The sequence below is a fragment of the Coregonus clupeaformis genome, chromosome 21 (assembly GCF_020615455.1).
Source record: "Coregonus clupeaformis isolate EN_2021a chromosome 21, ASM2061545v1, whole genome shotgun sequence".
NCBI lineage: Eukaryota > Metazoa > Chordata > Actinopteri > Salmoniformes > Salmonidae > Coregonus > Coregonus clupeaformis.
Window position 1 is genome coordinate 50,556,029 of NC_059212.1, and position 20,534 is coordinate 50,576,562.

Consider the following 20,534-nt stretch of genomic DNA (forward strand, 5'->3'; position numbering starts at 1 on the left):
TGGGAAGTATTTTGTAAACGTACACATGTGATCGCGTCTCATGTTGTGTCAGCTAGCTATTTAGTATAGTTACTATTTCATGTAGACATTTGGGATTGTTAAATCGAAGATATGGCTTCTCGGGCTTATGGTGCGTGTGTCCTTTATCAAAGGGTGGTTGCTGTGAGGATAATGTACAGGGTATGTCTTGTTTTTGCTCTTCCCACACTGTCATTGATCCATTCTCTCAAATGTGCCCTTTTCTTCTGTGATCCATCCTTCATTTTTTGTGACCTTGAAGTCTGATTGACGACTCACCATCCTTATTAATAGAGGTTGTGACAAATTATATTGAGAATGTTAATGTCAGTTATGTCTCGAATAACTTGTCTTTACCCACAGGCACTAAGTGCAGCAGTGCATCCCCAATCCCATGCAGACTTCCTAAAAGGTGCTCCCCACAGGAAACACCCAGGGGTGACCAATCTGAAGACACTGTGCCTGCCAGATGAACTCCAGAAAGCAGCACAAGCTATCATTCATGGTAGGAGATTTTACGTCCTTATCTCAATAGTGTTACTTATTGCCATGGTATTGCTTTTGAGTAATACAATATCACGAGACAGTGTTACCATTTAGTGACAGTATTATTCTTGTATTTTGTTCTCCCAACTTGCAGGCACAGAAATGAGTGGGTTGTTTGACAAAGCACGCAGTCTCACCAACTTCCTGTGGAGCAGGAAGAGAGCGCCTGAGGATGTAACACTGAGGGAAAGAGCCATGGCCCTGGAGAAGAATCTGTGGGAGAAGGCAAAAGAGAAGGGTGGAGGTGACAGACTTAATACAAATGGATGTTAAAAGATAGAAAGGGGCAGAGATTTGGCAATATGGAATGTTGGGAGTGAGGGAAAGGTGAAATGGATGAACGACTTCCAGAAAAGTGTCTTGCTCAAGAGGACACAAGATGGAGAAGATGTGGTAGTGTGAAGTTAACGTCTGTTTTTATTTCAGATGTAGACGTTCAACTGCTGGAGACCCAAATCACAAAGAAAGTGCTGTCCAATCTCAGGAAGACAACATACCACTGGTCCCCTATGAGGTAGTTGTGTGTTTTCCTCAACTGTGAACATCTCTGCTTGGTAAGCCTTAAGTAGTATGTAACTTAGTATTTCTGTCTCACTCTTCTCTTCTGTCTCTCTGTCCTAGGTACGATGAAGAGTTGGGTGTGGTGTACATGGCTGCTAGGCTGGCAGGTGGCTACGCTGCAGTGAAAAGAGCTCTAAATGAGGTAAAATAACCAGTCTTACCACACACTAACATGCTTTACATACAGTCTGATCCCCTCTTGCCAACAGTGGGACCATTGCATGACCCTCTCTCACTTTTTTTCATCACTCTTTCCAGATAAAGAAAAGAGATCCCTCCTTCTCCCCTCATTCTCTCCTGGACTTTGGTTCAGGATTAGGAACAGTTGTCTGGTGAGGATCAGAACAATAACACAATTTCAGTTGTCTGTCTGTGTAGTGAGACTTCACATTAAGATTCTCCTTCCTTTTCTCCCAGGGCATCACACTCATTTTGGGGTGAAACGTTGAAGGAGATGGTGTGTGTCGACAATTCTGGGGCAATGAACACTATAGCTGATCGCCTTCTCAGAGGTATGCACGTCATTCATGTGAATGTACAGGGAGCGAGACAGAGAATTACATAATCATTATACTGTTCTTTGTTGAGCAGGCGGCAGTGAAAAATATGAGCCTGTCATCAAACAAGTCTACTTCCGTCAGTTCCTTCCTGTCTCCCCTAAGGTTAGTCAAGTTACCTTCATTGTGTCTGATTATGTGAAAGACTAACAATGTGATGGCATTAGTGATGATGCGGTGTTATATTTTCAGGTGCAATTTGATCTGGTGGTGGGGGCCTTTTCTCTGTCAGAATTGGCCAGTCAGAAGGAGAGGGAAGATGCCATACTCACTTTGTGGAGAAAGACCAGCTCTTATCTGGTTGGTGAAAATGTTCCCTCAAACCCCATCCATTATACAATAAGTAATATTACCAAGAATCACCCCAACCTCTTTTCTTTGAACTCTGCTCTTGTTGTAGGTGCTGGTAGAAAATGGGACCAAAGAGGGCCACCAGATACTTATGGATGCCAGAGACATACTACTTAAGGTCTCACTCTCTCAAACATATACTATAGTCATCTGCTTTTAATATCTAAATACATGATAGTCATTGAAAGTAAAATGATGCCTTTATTACTCTAATCCCAGAAACAAGAAAAAGCAGCCCATGACCCTAGAAGACCGTCTGTGTTCGCCCCAGTATGTTATTATACATTAACCACCTTATAATGCATTCTGACGTCTCATTCGCCAGTGTATTTCACCCATGTTTGTTTTTTGTCTGCTTTGTTTTGGCAGTGTCCTCATGATTCACCTTGTCCAAAGCTGGTCCAACTGCCCTTAGTACCCTGCAACTTCTCTCAAGCCTACAGCCCGCTCCCTTTACCTGGGGTAAGAGATCATTCTGAAGGATCTGACTGTATTTTCTGGCTGTAGGCCTACTTGAACATGTGTTCATGAGATAGAGGGGTAGATCAGCGATAAAAGTATGAGGGATCGTTGTGTCCTCTGTAGCTCAGCTGGTAGAGCACGGCGCTTGTAACGCCAAGCGCTTGTAACGCCAAGGTAGTGGGTTCGATCCCCGGGACCACCCATACACAAAAAAAATGTTATGCACGCATGACTGTAAGTCGCTTTGGATAAAAGCGTCTGCTAAATGGCATTTATTATTATATTTATTTATAGTTGGCGTAACATTGAATGAATGCAAGATAATCTGGCCTGTACTATTCTTAGTCCTGTTATTTATTTCACAGGCCCCAGACCGACTGACCGAGAGGTTCAGCTACCTGGTTCTGTCCAGAACAGACTGGGCAGGTGGAGAGGGTAGTGGAGAGGGGCTGGACTGGGCCAGGCTCACAGCACCAGTGCTGCGCAGGCCGAGACATGTTCACTGTCAGGTCTGCTGCACTAGTGGAGAGCTTAAACGGGTTGTGGTGACAGCCCATCGACATGGCAGGTACATTGAATCCTCCAACTAGCATCATTACACTTCCACTGTCCAAGTTCAACTGCATGCATGACTGATTGTATCTTTTCCACACAGAGACGTGTATCGCTGTGCCCGGAGTAGTGATTGGGGAGATCAACTGCCAATCATTCAGCCAGAGGACGACACAAGTAATTTAGACTGACCAGTCAATGCCATTATGAATGGAGATAGAACCTGAACGCACCAGGAAGGATGACCTTCGAGGGTGTTTCTGTGAAATCAACTGTTCCCTTCATAGACTGATCAAAAACGGGTTGACATCCATCAGGCTGAGGATAACTGACATGACATGGAACACCAACATTGATTCAAGCACAACTCTCCTTCTTAAAAGGTCTGTGGTGGAGATTGTTAATGTGAACAGTATGTTCAGTATATGACTGTCAAGGACACAGCAATAAAAGTGAATGATTTGTTACATCCTGTGTTTACTAAGTGAATAAGTGCCACACACATTCATCTTACTTTGATCAGAACCCCACCCTCCGCTCACCACTGTCCATAAATTGCATGTTGTTTCCTGTAATGGGGAAGAACATATTTACTTTGTAAATAGAACTTAATAAACAGTGAAGTTCAAGTGCTCAAATCAGTTAACTCATACACTTCTTTCTTTCAGTGAGTTACATTCTGAGGCCACAGCAACCTCTAGGCTGAGAATGCACTATTGGCTGACTTGTAGATCTATCTAGATAGATATAGATACAGTATCTCACAAAAGTGAGTACACCCCTCACATTTTTGTAAATATTTGAGTATATCTTTTCAAGTGACAACACTGAAGAAATTACACTTTGCTACAATGTAAAGTAGTGAGTGTACAGCTTGTATAACAGTGTAAATTTGCTGTCCCCTCAAAATAACACAACACACAGCCATTAATGTCTAAACCGCTGGCAACAAACGTGAGTACACATTGGGCCCAATTAGCCATTTTCCCTCCCCGGTTTCATGTGACTTGTTAGTGTTACAAGGTCTCAGGTGTGAATGGTGAGCAGGTGTGTTACATTTGGTGTCATCGCTCTCACACTCCCTCATAATGGTCACTGGAAGTTCAACATGGCACCTCATGGCAAAGAACTCTCTGAGGACCTGAAAAAAAGAATTGTTGCTCTACATAAAGATGGCCTGGGCTATAAGAAGATTGCCAAGACCCTGAAACTGAGCTGCAGCACGGTGGCCAAGACTATACAGCGGTTTAACAGGACAGGTTCCACAAAGAAGTTGAGTGCACATGCTCAGCGTCATATCCAGAGGTTGTCTTTGGGAAATAGACGTACGAGTGCTGCCAGCATTGCTGCAGAGGTTGAAGGGGTGGGGGGTCAGCCTGTCAGTGCTCAGACCATACGCCGCACACTGCATCAAATTGGTCTGCATGGCTGTCGTCCCAGAAGGAAGCCTCTTCTAAAGATGATGCACAAGAAAGCCCGCAAACAGTTTGCTGAAGACAAGCAGACTAAGGACATGGATTACTGGAACTATGTCCTGTGGTCTGATGAGACCAAGATAAACGTATTTGGTTCAGATGGTGTCAAGCGTGTGTGGCGGCAACCAGGTGAGGAGTACAAAGACAAGTGTTTCTTGCCTACAGTCAAGCATGGTGGTGGGAGTGTCATGGTCTGGGGCTGCATGAGTGCTGCCGGCACTGGGGAGCTACAGTTCATTGATGGAACCATGAATGCCAACATGTACTGTGACATACAGAAGCAGAGCATGATCCCCTCCCTTCGGAGACTGGACCGCAGGGCAGTATTCCAACATGATAACGACCCCAAACACACCTCCAAGACGACCACTGCCTTGCTAAAGAAGCTGAGGGTAAAGGTGATGGACTGGCCAAGCATGTCTCCAGACCTAAACCCTATTGAGCATCTGTGTGGCATCCTCAAATGGAAGGTGGAGGAGTGCAAGGTCTCTGACATCCACCAGCTCCGTGATGTCGTCATGGAGGAGTGAAAGAGGACTCCAGTGGCAACCTGTGACGCTCTGGTGAACTCCATGCCCAAGAGGGTTAAGGCAGCGCTGGAAAATGATGGCGGCCACACAATATTGACACTTTGGGCCCAATTATGACATTTTCACTTAGGGGTGTACTCACTTTTGTTGCCAGCGGTTTAGACATTAATGGCTGTGTGTAGTGTTATTGAGGGGACAGCACATTTACATTACATTTTAGTCATTTAGCAGACGCTCTTATCCAGAGCGACTTACAGGTAGTGAGTGCATAATTTTTTTTTTCTTATTTTTTATTTTTTTGTAGGTTATTTTTTATACTGGAATCGAACCCACAACCCTGGCGTTGCAAATGCCATGCTCTACCAACTGAGCTACATCCCTGCCGGCCATTCCCTCCCCTACCCTGGACGACGCTGGGCCAATTGTGCGCCGCCCCATGGGTCTCCCGGTCGCGGCCGGCTACGACAGAGCCTGGATTCGAACCAGGATCTCTAGTGGCACAGCTAGCACTGCGATGCAGTGCCTTAGACCACTGCGCCACTCAGGAGGACACTGTATTACAAGCTGTACACTCACTACTTTACATTGTAGCAAAGTGTCATTTCTTCAGTGTTGTCACATGAAAATATATACTCAAATATTTACAAGAATGTGAGGGGTGTACTCACTTTTGTGAGATACCGTATATCTCTATATATTATACACACACAAATTCCTTTCTTGCAGTGGACAACATTTATTTGGAAGACAACAGGGTCCATTTTATATTTATTTAGGAAAAAAGGTCACAATCTAATCTCATCAGTCTCTTGACATCTCCTTAGGTCTCCTGTTTCACATTAACTCCCAACAATCTCCCTCAGGGCAGAGTTCAGGTCTGGGTACTGGTACTGAAAGCCTGACTCCAGAGTCCTCTTTGGTTCTACTTTCTGACCCTGGGTTAGCACTACAGCTCTCTCTGAACCCATTAGGGCATCAATGACAAATCCAGGCACAGGGAAGACCGTGGGTCTCCTCAGAACCCGGCCCAGCTCTTTGGTGAACTCGTAATTGGTGTTCAGTGCAGGGGCGACACCGTTATACACTTGAGGGACAGCAGAGGAGCGGGTGTTGGGAGAGGGCTCCAGGGCATGAGCGATGATTCCAGCCAGGTCAGAGACATGGATCCAGGGGAATGGTTGTCTGCCAGACCCCAACGTGCCTCCAAGGCCTAGCCAGAAAGGAGTCATCATCTGCTTCATGGCACCACCATCACGGCCCAGTACTACCCCTGGTGGAGGAAGGCAGTAGAGCAGGGGATATCAATGGTGAAATCTCAAAAGACTGCCATCTCATTCAATGGACCGTATTCATATTAACATTGTCCATTTGTATCTAACTCACATACACACACTCTGATAATAAATGTATAGTACTCACCTGGTCTGATTACTACTTGTCTGGTATTCTGTGCAATGGTTTCAGGAAGACGCCCCGCCCACTCCCATTCCTTCACCAGTCTTGACAGGAGGTCAAACGGCGTCCACTCACTGTCTTCTGTGTACTGAGCTGTTAGACTGGGTTTGTAACATGCTGTGGGGCAGAGACAAACAAACCAGCAATTATGGTAAAAATATTGTAACTCAGTGGGTTTTGTGAGTATCTAAGGATGTTGAGAGTGTCATTTAAACTTTATGCAAGGAACCTAGGACACTTACCTACACCTGTGACAAGGACCCAAGCACGAGGGGGACTGGGGGACCCAGCAATGGCTTGAGCCAGAATTGTGGTTGTGTCAACCCGACTGGAGAACAGATCCTTCCTATAACCCTCATTCCACCTGTACCAACATGGAGAGGAGGGAGAACCAATGAGAGGGGGGGGGGCAGATTGCTTTATGGTTGAGAGGGACAAACAGAAAGAAAAGAGAGAGAGGGAGGCAAAGAGTGGTATGGAAAGAGAGTCCAGTCCATGATGAATATAAATACATAATTGTAGGGCCCTGTGTTTTGGTTAACCATGTCACATGACCTAGATATTAACCTGTATTTAAAGCGTTTTTCATCAAACTGTCCCCTTTTTATGTCAGATAGGGCCTCGGATCCTCAAGTTCTACAGCTGCACCAGAGAGCATATTGATTCACTACATCACCACTTGGTATGGCAAATGCACCGCCCTTGACCGCAAAGCACTACAGAGGGTGGTGCAGACGGCCCAGTACATCACTAGGGCCAAGCTCCCTGAAATCCAGGACCTCTATATCAGGTGGTGTCAGAAGAAGGCCTGAAAAATTGCCAAAGACTTCAGCCACCCAAGCCAAAGACTGTTCACTCTGCTACCATCCAGCAAATGGTCCTGGAGCATCGGCACAGCTTCTACCCCCAAGCCACAAGACTCCTAAATAGTCCTTGTAACCATTTAATTAACTAACTATCTTGCAATGACTCTATGCATACTCACAATACTATATATACGCACTATATACACACACTCACACATACTACGCTGACACATACCAACACAACACACACACTTTTACACTCATCTTATGCTGCTGCTACTCTGTTTTTTATTCTTACTCTTATTATTCTTATTCTCTATCCTGATCCCTAGTCACTTTATCCTGCCTTTATGTACATACCTACCTCAAATCCCTCTTACCCTTGCACATTGATCTGGTACTGGTACTCCCTGTATATAGCGCCATGCTTGTGTATTTTATTCCTCTTTTGTTACAATTCTAATTTTGTATTTTACTCTGCATTGTTGGGAAGGGCTCATAAGCAAACATTTCACGGTAGTCTACAACCGTTGGATTTGCCACGTGACAAATAAAATCTGATGGTCCAGCACCATCCTAAGACTATTGCTTTCATTTTTGGTCTAATTCTCATTACTGGAAAAGGCTTAAAAAAGGTTAAAATCCAGGTCATGTGACATGATTAACCAAAACACAGGGCCCCAAGTAATGAGGACTCCGTTGCTCACCATCGCAGTGGGTTCATAAGGTTCTCTCCAGACAGGTTGACAGCGCCCTCACATGGTGGGAGGCCACCAGACTCCAGATCACCCTGCAAAAAGGGCATGCGATAGCTTTTTATTTATTGTTTATTAGGTAACACCATGTGTTATGTTTGGGTGTCAACATGAAAGATTCCAATAGATAATAACTTTAATAATAAATGCCATTTAGCAGATGCTTTTATCCAAAGCGACATACAGTCATTCATGCATACATATTTCAGGTATGGTTGCTAATATAAAGAATGGTTACTCTGTAGGAGTGAGGAATACTTGTATTATAGTACTAAAGGAAAATTCATTACAATTATTTCAGTGCGTGCTCTGCCCATGAAAATGCTATAAAATGATGCCACTGACTAGTTGCAAAGGTCAGGTCATAATCATACCCATGTGATCTTTCCCGGACCTGGCTGTCGAGATATTATTGTGACTTCATGACCTTTGTTCTTGAGTAAACGGGTCAGCTCTCTACCCACAAACCCAGATCCTCCTCCTGATTAAAATAAAAGGCAGAGAGAATAGAACAATATTACAAGCCAGGAGAAGTACAAGCTCACTGGATTGATTAGATCAGTGGTTCTCAAACGTCTTCTTGGGGACCCCTAGATGTTTCACAATTTTGTTGTAGCCCTGAACTAGCTCACCTAATTCACCTAGTCAAGGGCTTGATGATTAGTTGACAAGTTCAATCAGGTATGCTAGCTCTGGAATACATCAAATACATGGAACAGGTTTGACAACCACTGGATTCAATTAGGGAAACTGCTGTTATTAAATTTGTATTTTTCACAGTCCAAAACAGACTATGCTAGACATTTGGATGATAATATGAATAAAACTCTAGATCCTGTATAAGCAACCAGCAATTACTCTAGGCATAATAATCTTAGCTCACCAAGCAACACAGATAACTTTAGTTTTAGGCTCCCAAGTGGCGCAGCGGCCTAAAGCACTGCATTTTAGTGCTAAAGGCATCACTGCTAAGGCACTGCTTTGCAGTGCTAACTGTGCCACTAGAGATCCTGGTTCGAATCCAGGCTCTGTCGCAGCCGGCCGCGACTGGGAGACTCATGGGCGGCGCACAATTGGCCCAGCGTCGTCCAGGGTAGGGGAGGGAATGGCCGGCAGGGATGTAGCTCAGTTGATAGAGCATGGCGTTTGCAACGCCAGGGTTGTGGGTTTGATTCCCACGGGGGGCCAGTATAAATATATATATATTCACTAACTGTAAGTCGCTCTGGATAAGAGCGTCTGCTAAATGACTAAAATGTAATGTAAATGTAATATGGAGTCCCATTGGGCGGTGCACAATTCGCCCAGCGTCGTCCGGGTTAGGGGAGGGTTTGGCCGGGGTAAGCCGTCATTGTAAATAAGAATTTGTTCTTAACTGACTTGCCTAGTTAAATAAAGGTTAAATAAAAAATAAAAAAAAGATAAGCGTTGAAAGAACCGTCATATTGACGCGCATGCGCACTTTGCTCAGTTACAAAACAAGGTTACTGGCTACATTTACAAGTGTTTTTTTAAATGTGAACGAAATGTCCTTAGTTTACCAAAACTGAAGTGGTTTCTCTAAAGTTACCGCACACATGACATGAAACTGGGACCACAGAATGCATGTTTGATAACTATTTATGTAGCTAGCTAATAGTATACGTCCAATGTAGCACTCAGTTACAAGTTACTAAGTACGCTATTGAAGATCATGTCTGACATATACATTTATACATACCTATTAACACTCTCATTCCACACAATTTCCAGTTCCAAGGTTGGAATTCTGCTGTCCTGTGTTGATTCTGCACAGTACACCAACTCAGATTGGCACGCATACGCAGAACAATTTATCCAACGGGTTCCCGTAGATATGTCACATGCCAAACTGGACTGGACAGAGCCTTTCTCCATTTTTGTGAGGTAAGGAAAATAACTTGCTTTACATTGAATCCAATTATTAAATCACTATCTTGTATTATGCTTACAAGCGGAGCTAGAAAACGCAATGTATTTCCAGCAACACTTTAAATAAATGGCAATAATTTTAGACATAAAATGCATGTTTAGAAAATATGGATATACTAGATCAGTTATCAATAAGTTATTGATTTGTGAGTCAATTGGCCTTTATAAATCAATATCAGATTGATGGAACAAATGTTTGTTATGAAAACATTTTGTTTGTATGATAACAACATAATAGTTTGATCCCAAATTATTGATTTGGACTGAAATAGGTGCCAGTACTCATTTTGGGTGCCGGTATTGTTTACATTAAGGTTCAGGAGCTCCACAATACCTTTGAGCTTATGTTTTATAAGAGGAACATGACCTTAAACAGTATAACATTTGAAGTGCCAGTACTCAGCTCCGGTGAGCTCCTGTCTAAGTCAAGCACTGCACAAGGGTACATTATTTCCGCTGAGAAAGTGTGACTTGTTGTATTCTCAGATATCCAGATTGAAGGGGAAAGTTATTATATTATATTACATCTTGTCAAACTCAGTATTGATCTTTCACGGCTTAAGTTTTTCAGCATTTATTCATTCCACGCGGAACTAAAATAAATATATATATTTTTTTTTTGGAGGGGGGGTACCACACCGGAGGCAACATGCGTGTTTCCCACTACGACACGTGGTTTAGAAAACAGATAAATGCGCCCCTTGTCCGCTCAATCCGTCTTTCTCACCTACTGCGTGCGGTTGGAGGAATGGCGTTTGAGACAAAGCAAGTTGACGATATTTTTTCTAAGTGCGCATAAGCTATCAATTGATTAATGTGGGGAGGAAGTTATTTGTAGTTTTTATTAGATAATAGTATTTGAGTGTAACTCAGTTTTAGGTTACTTGCTAGCAGTTGGCTGCTAAGTCATTGTGGTGGCTAGCTTGTCAGGCTAGCTTTAGGGCAGCCTAAAATATATTTAGTTACGTTTAGGTTTTTATCCGACTTTTTTTATTTAAATCCAAGCTGGTGCAATAAACCGACAACTCAAAAGCCTTGGCTACGGTAAGCATCTCAAACATTTTCTTCATGACATTTGTGATATTTTGTCTGGGTCGGTTAGGCCTAGTTGGCTCAAGTTCTTTTTAGCCACTAATTCGAGTGCCTTAGGCCCTTAAACAGTGAACAGGTGTTGGGCCTCTACTGTACAGCCGCTAACCAGATGCGTTTTGTGGCTGAGGCACAGTCGAACTGGTTCCATTTGAACCACGATGGCAATGTCCCCAAACGTACTTTTTTGAAGTGGAGGGAATGTGGCTCCGAGGACTAGCCATTTAGCTTGGTACCAGCGTACTATTACAGCTCTACCTGTGACCCCTTGCACATTTTGTATCTTCAAACCCAAAGTGATGATTTGCATGTGAGTCCGTGTTTCAGCTGAATCTCGTGATTATACTTTCACTGCACTGACTGGGTTGACTGTCTATGGCAACGTTTTACACTTGTGAAAATGTTACTTTATAGCTAACTGAATCGTTTTTTGTCACTAGATAATCTAAACTCAAATCTTGCTGTTGTGGAAAATCAGGTAACTATCAAATGTTCTGCTCCTTAAACATAAACCTTTCATTAACCTTACAATGATGATTTTGTTGCATGATCCGTGTTTCACCTGAATCCTAGTGATTATACACATGCGCTGAGCAAGTTATTGGGAGCAGTTGAATAATCACTATATTCGGTGTTGTACTGACCATTTCCCCATTATCTGTCCACCTCTAGGTAATGTGAACTGTGCAATTGAATCATCACCGCTTCCATTCAACCCCTGGAAGATCTTCAGATCTTCTTCCTATTTATGCATTTCTATTGACTAAGATTTGTACAAAATGTTACTTTTGGTTGAAAGTGTTCAATAAATGCAGTGACTTAACTCATATTTTTGTATACAATTTCTGGATTGTCATTGGCAGTTGTGGTAATTATGAATACAGCTGTCACCTGTAAAGACATGAAAGTTAGGCATGTGTTTTTGTTCTACTCTATTCTGGGGGGGGGGGGGTAAACAGCTAAACTAAAGGGAAAGTTTTGGGATTTTCAAACTACAGGCCACTAAGTACCCTGGTTTAAATGTAGATATGGATTTCTCACCTTTCCTGTAGGGTCGTGAGAGGTCCCTTTGCTGTCATAAGTATTCAGACCCTTTGCTATGTGAATCGAAATTGAGCTCAGGTGGATCCTGTTTCCATTGATCATCCTTGACATGTTTCTACAACTTGATTTGAGTTCGCCTGTGGTAAATTCAATTGATTGGACATGATTTGGAAAGGCACACACCTGTCTATATAAGGTCCCACATTTGACAGTGCATGTCGGAGCAAAAGCCAAGCCATGAGGTCGAAGAAATTGTTCTTAGAGCTCCGAGACAGGATTGTGTCGAGGCACATATCTGGGGAAGGGTACCAAAAAATGTCTGCAGCCTTGAAGGTCCCCAAGAACACAGTGGCCTCCATCATTCTTTATTGGAAGAAGTTTGGCCAAACGGAGCAATCGTGGGAGAAGGGCCTTGGTCAGGGAGGTGACCAAGAACCAGATGGTCACTCTGACAGAGCTCCAGAGTTCCTCTGGAGATGGAAGAACCTTTCAGAAGGACAGCCATCTCTGCAGCACTCCACCAATCAGGCCTTTATGTTAGAATGGCCAGACAGAAGCCACTCCTCAGTAATGGAGTTTGCCAAAAAGCACCTAAAGACTCTCAGACCATGAGAAACAAGATTCTCTTATCTAATGAAACCAAGATTGAACTCTTTGGCCTGAATGCGAAGCGTCACGTCTGGAGGAAACCTGGCACCATCCCTACGGTAAGCATGGTGGTGGCAGCATCATGCTGTGGGTATATTTTTCAGCAGCAGGGACTGGGAGACTAGTCAGGATCGAGGGGATGATGAACGGAGCAAAGTACAGAGAGATTCTTGATGAAAAACTGCTCAGGACCTCAGACTGGGGCGAAGGTTCACCTTCCAACAGGACAACGACCCTAAGCACACAACCAAGACAATGCAGGACTGGTTTTGGGACAAGTCTCTGAATGTCCTTGAGTGGCCCAGCCAGAGCCTGGACTTGAACCTGATCGAATATATCTGGAGAGACCTGAAAATAGCTGTGCAGCGATGCTCCCCATCCAACCTGACAGAGCTTGAGAGGATATGTAGAGAAGAATGGGAGAAACTCCCCAAATACAGGTGTGCCAAGCTTGTAGCGTCATACCAAAGAAGACTCAATGTTGTAATCGCTGCCAAATGTGCTTCAACAACGTACTGAGTAAAGGGTCTGAATACTTATGTAAATGTGATATTTCCGTTAATTTTATTTTATACATTTGCAAACATTTCTAAAAACCTGTTTTTGCTTTGTCATTATAGGGTATTGTGTGTAGATTGATGAGAAAAAACAAACAATTTAATCAATTTTAGAATAAGGCTGTAACGTAACAAAATGTGGAAAAAGTCAAGGGGTCTGAATACTTTCCGAATGCTCAAGCAGCACTTCAGTCGAGTACAGGCTTGACTGAATGACAACAGAGACGGAATATAATAAGGAATTTTATTGGATAGTTTAGGGTAGGCATCGTCTGAGGAATGCTCCTCAGAGACAGATGCTGATGACAGGTTGCCCTATGCTGGGCAGCTGGCATTGAAACCCCCCGCTGGGGGAAGGAGTTCCAATGATGGTCCTTAAGGTTATTATGCTGGTGGTGGTGGGGAGGTGGAAGGTCAGTGAAAGACTGTTGCTGCAAAACAACAAGTGGGACACACGTTTTGAGTAGACATATAAATACTCCCCTAGATTCATGCCCATTGGTTAAAAGAAAGGATAGTGATTATTGCACAACTGTGGTGGAATTACCTTAGTGTGCCATGCTCATAGGCTGAAGTGAATAGGTGAATTAAATTCTGCACACTTGCTAATAGGAAATGAGGAAGAGAGACATGACGCTAAGCTGATGAGGTAACATTATGACACTACCCTATAAATAAATACCTGCCATCCTGACGCGGTAACATTATAGACACTACCATATATACTGAACAAAAATATAAACGCTACATGTAAAGTGTTGGTCCCATGTTTCATGAGCTGAAATAAACTATCCCAGAAATGTTCAATACGCACAAAAAGCTTATTTCTCTCAAAGTTTGTGCACAAATTTGTTTACATCTCTGTTAGCGAGTATTTCTCCTTTGCCCTGCTAATCCATCCACCTGACAGGTGTGGCATGTCAAGAAGCTGATTCAACAGCATGATCATTACACAGGTGCACCTTGTGCTGGGGACAATAAAAGGCCACTCTAAAATGTGCAGTTTTGTCACACAACACAATGCCACAGATGTCTCAAGTTTTGAGGGAGCGTGCAATTGGCATACTGATTGCAGGAATGTCCACCAGAGCTGTTGCTAGAGAACTTAATGTTAATTTCTCTACCATAAGCCACCTCCATCGTCATTTTAGAGAATTTGGCAGTATGTCCAACCTGCCTCACAACCACAGACCACATGTATGGTGTCGTGTGGGCGAGCGGTTTGCTGATGTCAACGTTTTGAACAGAGTACCCCAAGGTGGCAGAAGGGTTATAATATGGGAGGGTTTAAGCTACGGACAATGAACACAATTGCATTTTATCGATGGCAATTTTAATGCACAGAGATACCGTGACGAGATCCTGAGGCCCATTGTCGTGCCATTCATCCGCCACCATCACCTCATGTTTCAGCATGATAATGCACGACCCCATGTCGCAAGGATCTTTACACAATTCCTGGAAGCTGAAAATGTCCCAGTTCTTCCATGGCCTGCATACTCACCAGACATGTCACCCATTGAGCCTGTTTGGGATGCTCTGGATCGACGTGTACGACAACGTGTTCCAGTTCAATGTGTTCCAGTTCTGCCAATATTGAGCAACTTCACACAGCCTTTGAAGAGGAGTGGGACAACATTCCACACGCCACAATCAACAGCCTGTTCAACTCTATGCGAAGGAGATGTGTCGCATTGCATGAGGCAAATGGTGGTCACACCAGATACTGACAGGTTTTCTGACCCACTCCCTACTTTTTTTTAAAGGTATCTGTGACCAACAGATGAGTATTAGCATTCCCAGTCATGTGAAATCCATAGATTAGGGCCTAATGAATTTATTTCAATTGACTTATTTCCTTATATGAACTGTAACTCAGTAAAATCTTTGGAATTGTTGCATGTTGCGTTTATATTTTTGTTCAGTGTAAATACCTGCTATGCTGATGAGTGAGATAGGAAGCGATGTGAATTATGAGTATACTAGATTAATTAAAAGTGACGATCCATTCAGACCAGCCTTACTGATTTAACTTTATTTTGGAAGATATGCAGTCTCCAACAGCTCTTCACAGATATACGACAATGCTGTGAATCTGTTTACAAAGGTTATGTTCCATCAAGTCATGGACAATTTCTCTCAGTTTTCTGATACAATAAAGCAGATAGAGCACATTGAGCACTGAGGAACATCTGAAGATGGGGCCAGCATTCATGACAGAGAGGTAGACATCTCAACTCTTCTCCCCACTGAGTCTGAGGTTGAGAAACAGAGTGTACCAGTCTTCCTCAGTCTAAGGCTGTCCAGAAACGCAAAGGGAAGTTCAGCTTCCTGTCAAAGATCATCTTCAGGTTCATCTCTAAGGTAGATGAGATAAAAGTTAAGGTTGAAATGTTCCTATTACACAGTGGTATAAAATACTTAAGTAAAAATACTTATAGTACTACTTAAGTAGTATTTTGGGGTATCTGTACTTTACTTTACTATTTATATTTTTGACAACTTTTACTCTTACTTCACTACATTCCTAAAGAAAATAATGTACTTTTTACTCAATACATTTTACCTGACACCCAAAAGTACTTGTTACATTTAGCAGGACAGGAAAATTGTCCAATTCATGGATTTATCAAGAGAACACGTGGTCATCCCTGCTGCCTCTGATCTGGCGGAATCACTAAACACAAATGCATCTTTTGTAAATGATGTCTGAGTGTTGGAGTGTGCCCCTGGTTATCCGTAAATGTTTAAAACAAGAAAATAGTGCTGTCTGCTTTGCTTAAGATAAGGAATTTGAAATGATTTATACTTTTACTTTTGATACTTAAGTATATTTAGAACCGAATACTTTAAAACTTTTACTCAAGTAGTATTTTACTGGGTGACTTTCACTTTTACTTGAGTAACTTTCTATTAAGGTACAGTGGCTTGCGGAAGTATTCACCCCCTTGGCATTTTTCCCATTTTGTTGCCTTAAAACCTGGAATTAAAATATATTTTGGGGGGGTTTATATCATTTGATTTACACAACATGCCTACCACTTTGAAGATGCAAAATATTTTTTCTTGTGAAACAAAAAAGAAATAAGACAAAAAAAAACTGAAAACTTGAGCGTGCGTAACTATTCACCCCCCCAAAGTCAATACATTGTAGAACCACCTTTTGCAGCAATTACAGCTGCAAGTAACTAACTGTAAGTCGCTCTGGATAAGAGCGTCTGCTAAATGACTAAAATGTAAATGTAAGTCTCTTGGGATATGTCTCTATAAGCTTGGCACATCTAGCCACTGGGATTTTTGCCCATTCTTCAAGGCAAAACTGCTCCAGCGCCTTCAAGTTGGATGGGTTCCGCTGGTGTACAGCAATCTTTAAGTCATACCACAGATTCTCAATTGGATTGAGGTCTGGGCTTTGACTAGGCTATTCCAAGACATTTAAATGTTTTCCCTTAAACCGCTCGAGTGTTGCTTTAGCAGTATGCTTAGGGTCATTGTCCTGCTGGAAGGTGAACCTCCGTCCCAGTCTCAAATCTCTGGAAGACTGAAACAGGTTTCCCTCAAGAATTTCACTGTATTTAGCGCCATCCATCATTCCTTAAATTCTGACAGTTTCCCAGTCCCTGCTGATGAGAAACATCCCCACAGCTGCCACCACGCTTCACTGTGGGGATGGTGTTCTTGGGGTGATGAGAGGTGTTGGGTTTGCGCCAGACATTTTCCATGATGGCCAAAAAGCTCAATTTTAGTCTCATCTGACCAGAGTACCTTCTTCCATATGTTTGGGGAGTCCCCCACAAATCACTTTTTGCGAACAACAAACTTGTTTGCTTATTTTTTTCTTTAAGCAATGGCTTTTTTCTGGCCACTCTTCCGTAAAGCCCAGCTCTGTGGAGTGTACGGCTTAAAGTGGTCCTATGGACAGATTCTCCGCTGTGGAGCTTTGCAGCTCCTTCAGGGTTATCTTTGGTGTCTTTGTTGCCTCTCTGATTAATGCCCTCCTTGTCTGGTCCGTGAGTTTTGGTGGGCGGCCCTCTCTTGGCAGGTTTGTTGTGGTATTCTTTCCATTTTTTAATAATAGATTTAATGGTGCTCCGTGGGATGTTCAAAGTTTCTGATATTTTTTTATAACCCAACCCTGATCTGTACTTCTCCACAACTTTGTTCCTGACCTGTTTGGAGAGCTCCTTGGTCTTTATGGTGCCGCTTGCTTGGTGGTGCCCCTTGCTTAGTGTTGTTGCAGACTCTGAGGCCTTTCAGAACAGGTGTATATATACTGAGATCATGTGACAGATCATGTGACTGCACACAGGTGGACTTTATTTAACTAATTATGTGACTTCTGAAGGTAATTGTTTGCACCAGATCCTATTTAGGGGCTTCATAGCAAAGGGGGTGAATACAGATGCACGCACCACTTTTCCAGTATTTATTTTTTAGAATATTTTGAAACAAGTTATTTTTTTCATTTCACTTTACCAATTTGGACTATTTTGTGTATGTCCATTACATGAAATACAAATAAAAATCAATTTAAATTACAGGTTGTAATGCAACAAAATAGGAAAAACGCCAAGGGGAATGAATACTTTTGCAAGGCGCTGTATCTATATTTTTACTCAAGTATGACAATTGGGTACTTTTTCCACTACTGCTATTACATATATAATTGAACTGTTTATCATGTACCTGTATATGCTGTTCTTCTATATTCAAACAATGACAATATAATATCTCAGTTTTCAATGAGAAACAGTTGAAGAAACGCACTAACAATGTCTGTTAACATGATCTTGTTGTGTGTGGGGCTCCAATTAGCGCTCCAAGAAGAGCAACCAGAACAGCAAGGCCTCAGAGTTAAAACAAGACCAGGCTAGGATTCCCCATGAGGATGACTATTGCTGTCACGATCGTCTAGAACAGATGAGGACCAAGGCGCAGCGTTGCAGACGAACATACTCTTTATTATATACACGATCAAAACAACAAAACGATAACGTGACAGTTCACGGTCTAACAAAAACCAACTAGAAACAAAATCCCACAAACACGAATGAAAAACAGACTGTTTAAATATGGCTCCCAATCAGAGACAACCATTCACAGCTGACACTCGTTGCCTCTGATTGGGAGTCACTCAGGCCAACATAGAAATGCACAAACTAGAACTCCCAACCTAGAAATAGAATACATAGATCTACACACCCTGGCTCAACATAACAGTGTCCCCAGAGCCAGGGCGTGACAATTGCATACGTAAGTCCATACATAACCTTCTGCTATAGAGTTATGTTCAACTATCTAAATAGAATAAAATTTTTTTAGAGTATATTATTTTATTTATTTAACCTTCATTTAAACAGGGAGTCACATTGAGATTAAAAATCTATTTTACAAGAGAGCCCTGTATACATTACAAAAAAAAACAGAATATAAAACAACATACACATATGTGTATAAAACAATATAATTCAGCACACAATAACAAAATAAACATATTTAATAAAAGCAATGACATTAAACTACATAGAGGTCCTCAATCAATAATTTAAACTGTCTGAGTGGCACCAGCACATCTAACTGCAGTGAACTCTGCAAATTGTTCCACAAATTAGGGGCAAAAAAACAAAACGCAGATTTTCCCAAATCTGTGGAGACTGAAGGGATCTCTAGTGTTATCCATTCCTGAGAACGGGTTTGGTAACTTATGATTCTTAACTTAATTAATGAAGTTACATATGGAGGGAGTTTCTGTAAGATTGCTTTGTAAATAAATAAAAGAGAATGAGGCTCTCTTCTTACAGACAGAGAGGTCCATCCCACATTTTTATACTGACTACAATGAGTCCTAAAATTGTCCCTTGTGATAAAACATATTGTGAAATGGTAGACTGCGTCCAAGGGTTTCAAAACAGAGTTTTCCGCATGCATTTAAACAATATCACCAAAATCCAATACAGGGAGAAGTGTTGTTTGAACAATGTGTCTCCTATTTTCAATACTGAGGCATGATTTATTTCTATATAAAAAAACTATCTTGGATTGTTAGGAAAATATGCAGTTCCTCAGGGTCAACATTTCGTGACCTAGAGAACAGCATGAGCTTAGTTTTACTTGTATTTAACACTAATTTAAGATCTGTAAGTGATTTCTGAATTGAATCAGTCATGCTGAAGTTCAATCAAATCAAATCAAATTGTATTTGTCACATACACGTGTTTAGCAGATGTTATAGCGGGTGTAGTGAAATGCTTGTGCTTCTAGCTCTGACTGTGCTGTAATATCTAACAAGTAATATCTAACAATTTCACAACATATACCCAATACACACAAAACTAGTAAGGAATGGGATTTAAGAATATATACATATATGGACATATATGGACAAGCAATGATAGAGCGGCATGGACTAAGATACAGTAGAATATTATAGAGTAGAATGCAGTATATACATATGAGATGAGTAGTGCAAGATATGTAAACATTATTAAAGTGACTAGTGTTCCATGCACTAAGGTGGCACAGGAATACAAAACTGTGTAATCTGCATAGAGATGAACGTTACAAGTAGTAACAGTGTTTCCTATGTCATTAATATACAAGGTGAACAATAATGGACCCAAAATAGAACCCTGAGGAACACCTTTTTGAATCTCAAGAAATTCTGATTTAACCCCATCTGTTAAGATGGCCTGAGTTCTGTTGCTAAAATAATCCTGAAACCGTATACAGGCTGTATATCCCAGGCCTATTCTTGATAACTTCTTCAGCAAAACAGAATGATATACAGTGTCAAATGCCTTTGACAGGTCAATAAACAAGGCAGCACAGCTCTTTTTAGCATCCAAGGCATTGACAAGATCATTAACAACTAGCGTGGTTGCTGTGGTAGTACTATGCCCAGGCCTAAACACTGATTGGTTTATATTAAAAATGCAATTATCAGATAAAAAGGAACAAAGTTGTACATTAACCAAGGATTCAAGAATCTTAGCTAAACAAGGTAGTTTTGAAATGGGGCGATAGATGTCAAGATAATTAGTATCCCCACCCTTATGGAGTGGCAGCAAATATGCAGATTTCCATGCTTTTGGAATACTTCCTGATAACAATGTTAAATAGAAAATGTGGGCTACTGAGCCAGCAATAAAGGGAGCTGCACACTTAAGCAGACCAGGCTC

The 20,534-nt window shown here is 41.9% G+C and overlaps 2 protein-coding genes and 1 long non-coding RNA gene across 3 annotated transcripts; 2 read left to right on the top strand and 1 right to left on the bottom strand.

Moving 5' to 3' along the window:
* Positions 1–14: 14 nt before the first annotated feature.
* mettl17 (methyltransferase like 17) lies at positions 15–3,514 on the top strand. Its single transcript, XM_041841298.1, has 14 exons — positions 15–180; positions 382–523; positions 659–808; positions 991–1,078; positions 1,186–1,267; positions 1,384–1,457; positions 1,543–1,637; positions 1,717–1,787; positions 1,875–1,982; positions 2,083–2,151; positions 2,253–2,303; positions 2,403–2,495; positions 2,861–3,063; positions 3,151–3,514. Exons 1-14 carry the CDS (start codon positions 112–114, stop codon positions 3,236–3,238), a joined length of 1,383 nt encoding a protein of 460 aa, XP_041697232.1. The 5' UTR covers positions 15–111; the 3' UTR covers positions 3,239–3,514.
* Positions 3,515–5,764: 2,250 nt separating this feature from the next.
* Positions 5,765–9,899, bottom strand: sdr39u1 (short chain dehydrogenase/reductase family 39U, member 1). The gene is made up of 6 exons (XM_041841297.2): positions 9,789–9,899; positions 8,443–8,549; positions 8,021–8,103; positions 6,750–6,871; positions 6,472–6,624; positions 5,765–6,322 (listed from the first exon to the last, which is right to left on the bottom strand). Exons 1-6 carry the CDS (start codon positions 9,886–9,888, stop codon positions 5,892–5,894), a joined length of 996 nt encoding a protein of 331 aa, XP_041697231.1. The 5' UTR covers positions 9,889–9,899; the 3' UTR covers positions 5,765–5,891.
* Positions 9,900–10,713: 814 nt separating this feature from the next.
* On the top strand, positions 10,714–11,934 carry LOC121534712. Its single transcript, XR_005994662.1, has 3 exons — positions 10,714–11,062; positions 11,548–11,585; positions 11,780–11,934. It is a non-coding gene; the product is annotated as an uncharacterized LOC121534712 (long non-coding RNA).
* The last annotated feature ends 8,600 nt before the right edge of the window (positions 11,935–20,534 follow it).

Bases quoted from the DNA above. Each gene is read 5' to 3' on its own strand.
- mettl17 (XM_041841298.1), top strand. From the start codon at position 112: ATGGCTTCTCGGGCTTATGGTGCGTGTGTCCTTTATCAAAGGGTGGTT. The intron at 1,268-1,383 runs GTAAAATAACCA...CACTCTTTCCAG, and splicing joins TGAAAAGAGCTCTAAATGAG to ATAAAGAAAAGAGATCCCTC. The intron at 1,788-1,874 runs GTTAGTCAAGTT...TTATATTTTCAG, and splicing joins TCCTTCCTGTCTCCCCTAAG to GTGCAATTTGATCTGGTGGT.
- sdr39u1 (XM_041841297.2), bottom strand. From the start codon at position 9,888: ATGCGTGCCAATCTGAGTTGGTGTACTGTGCAGAATCAACACAGGACA. The intron at 8,550-9,788 runs GTATGTATAAAT...TATTTTAATCAG, and splicing joins TGGAATGAGAGTGTTAATAG to GAGGAGGATCTGGGTTTGTG. The intron at 8,104-8,442 runs GTATGATTATGA...CCCTTTTTGCAG, and splicing joins GTCCGGGAAAGATCACATGG to GGTGATCTGGAGTCTGGTGG.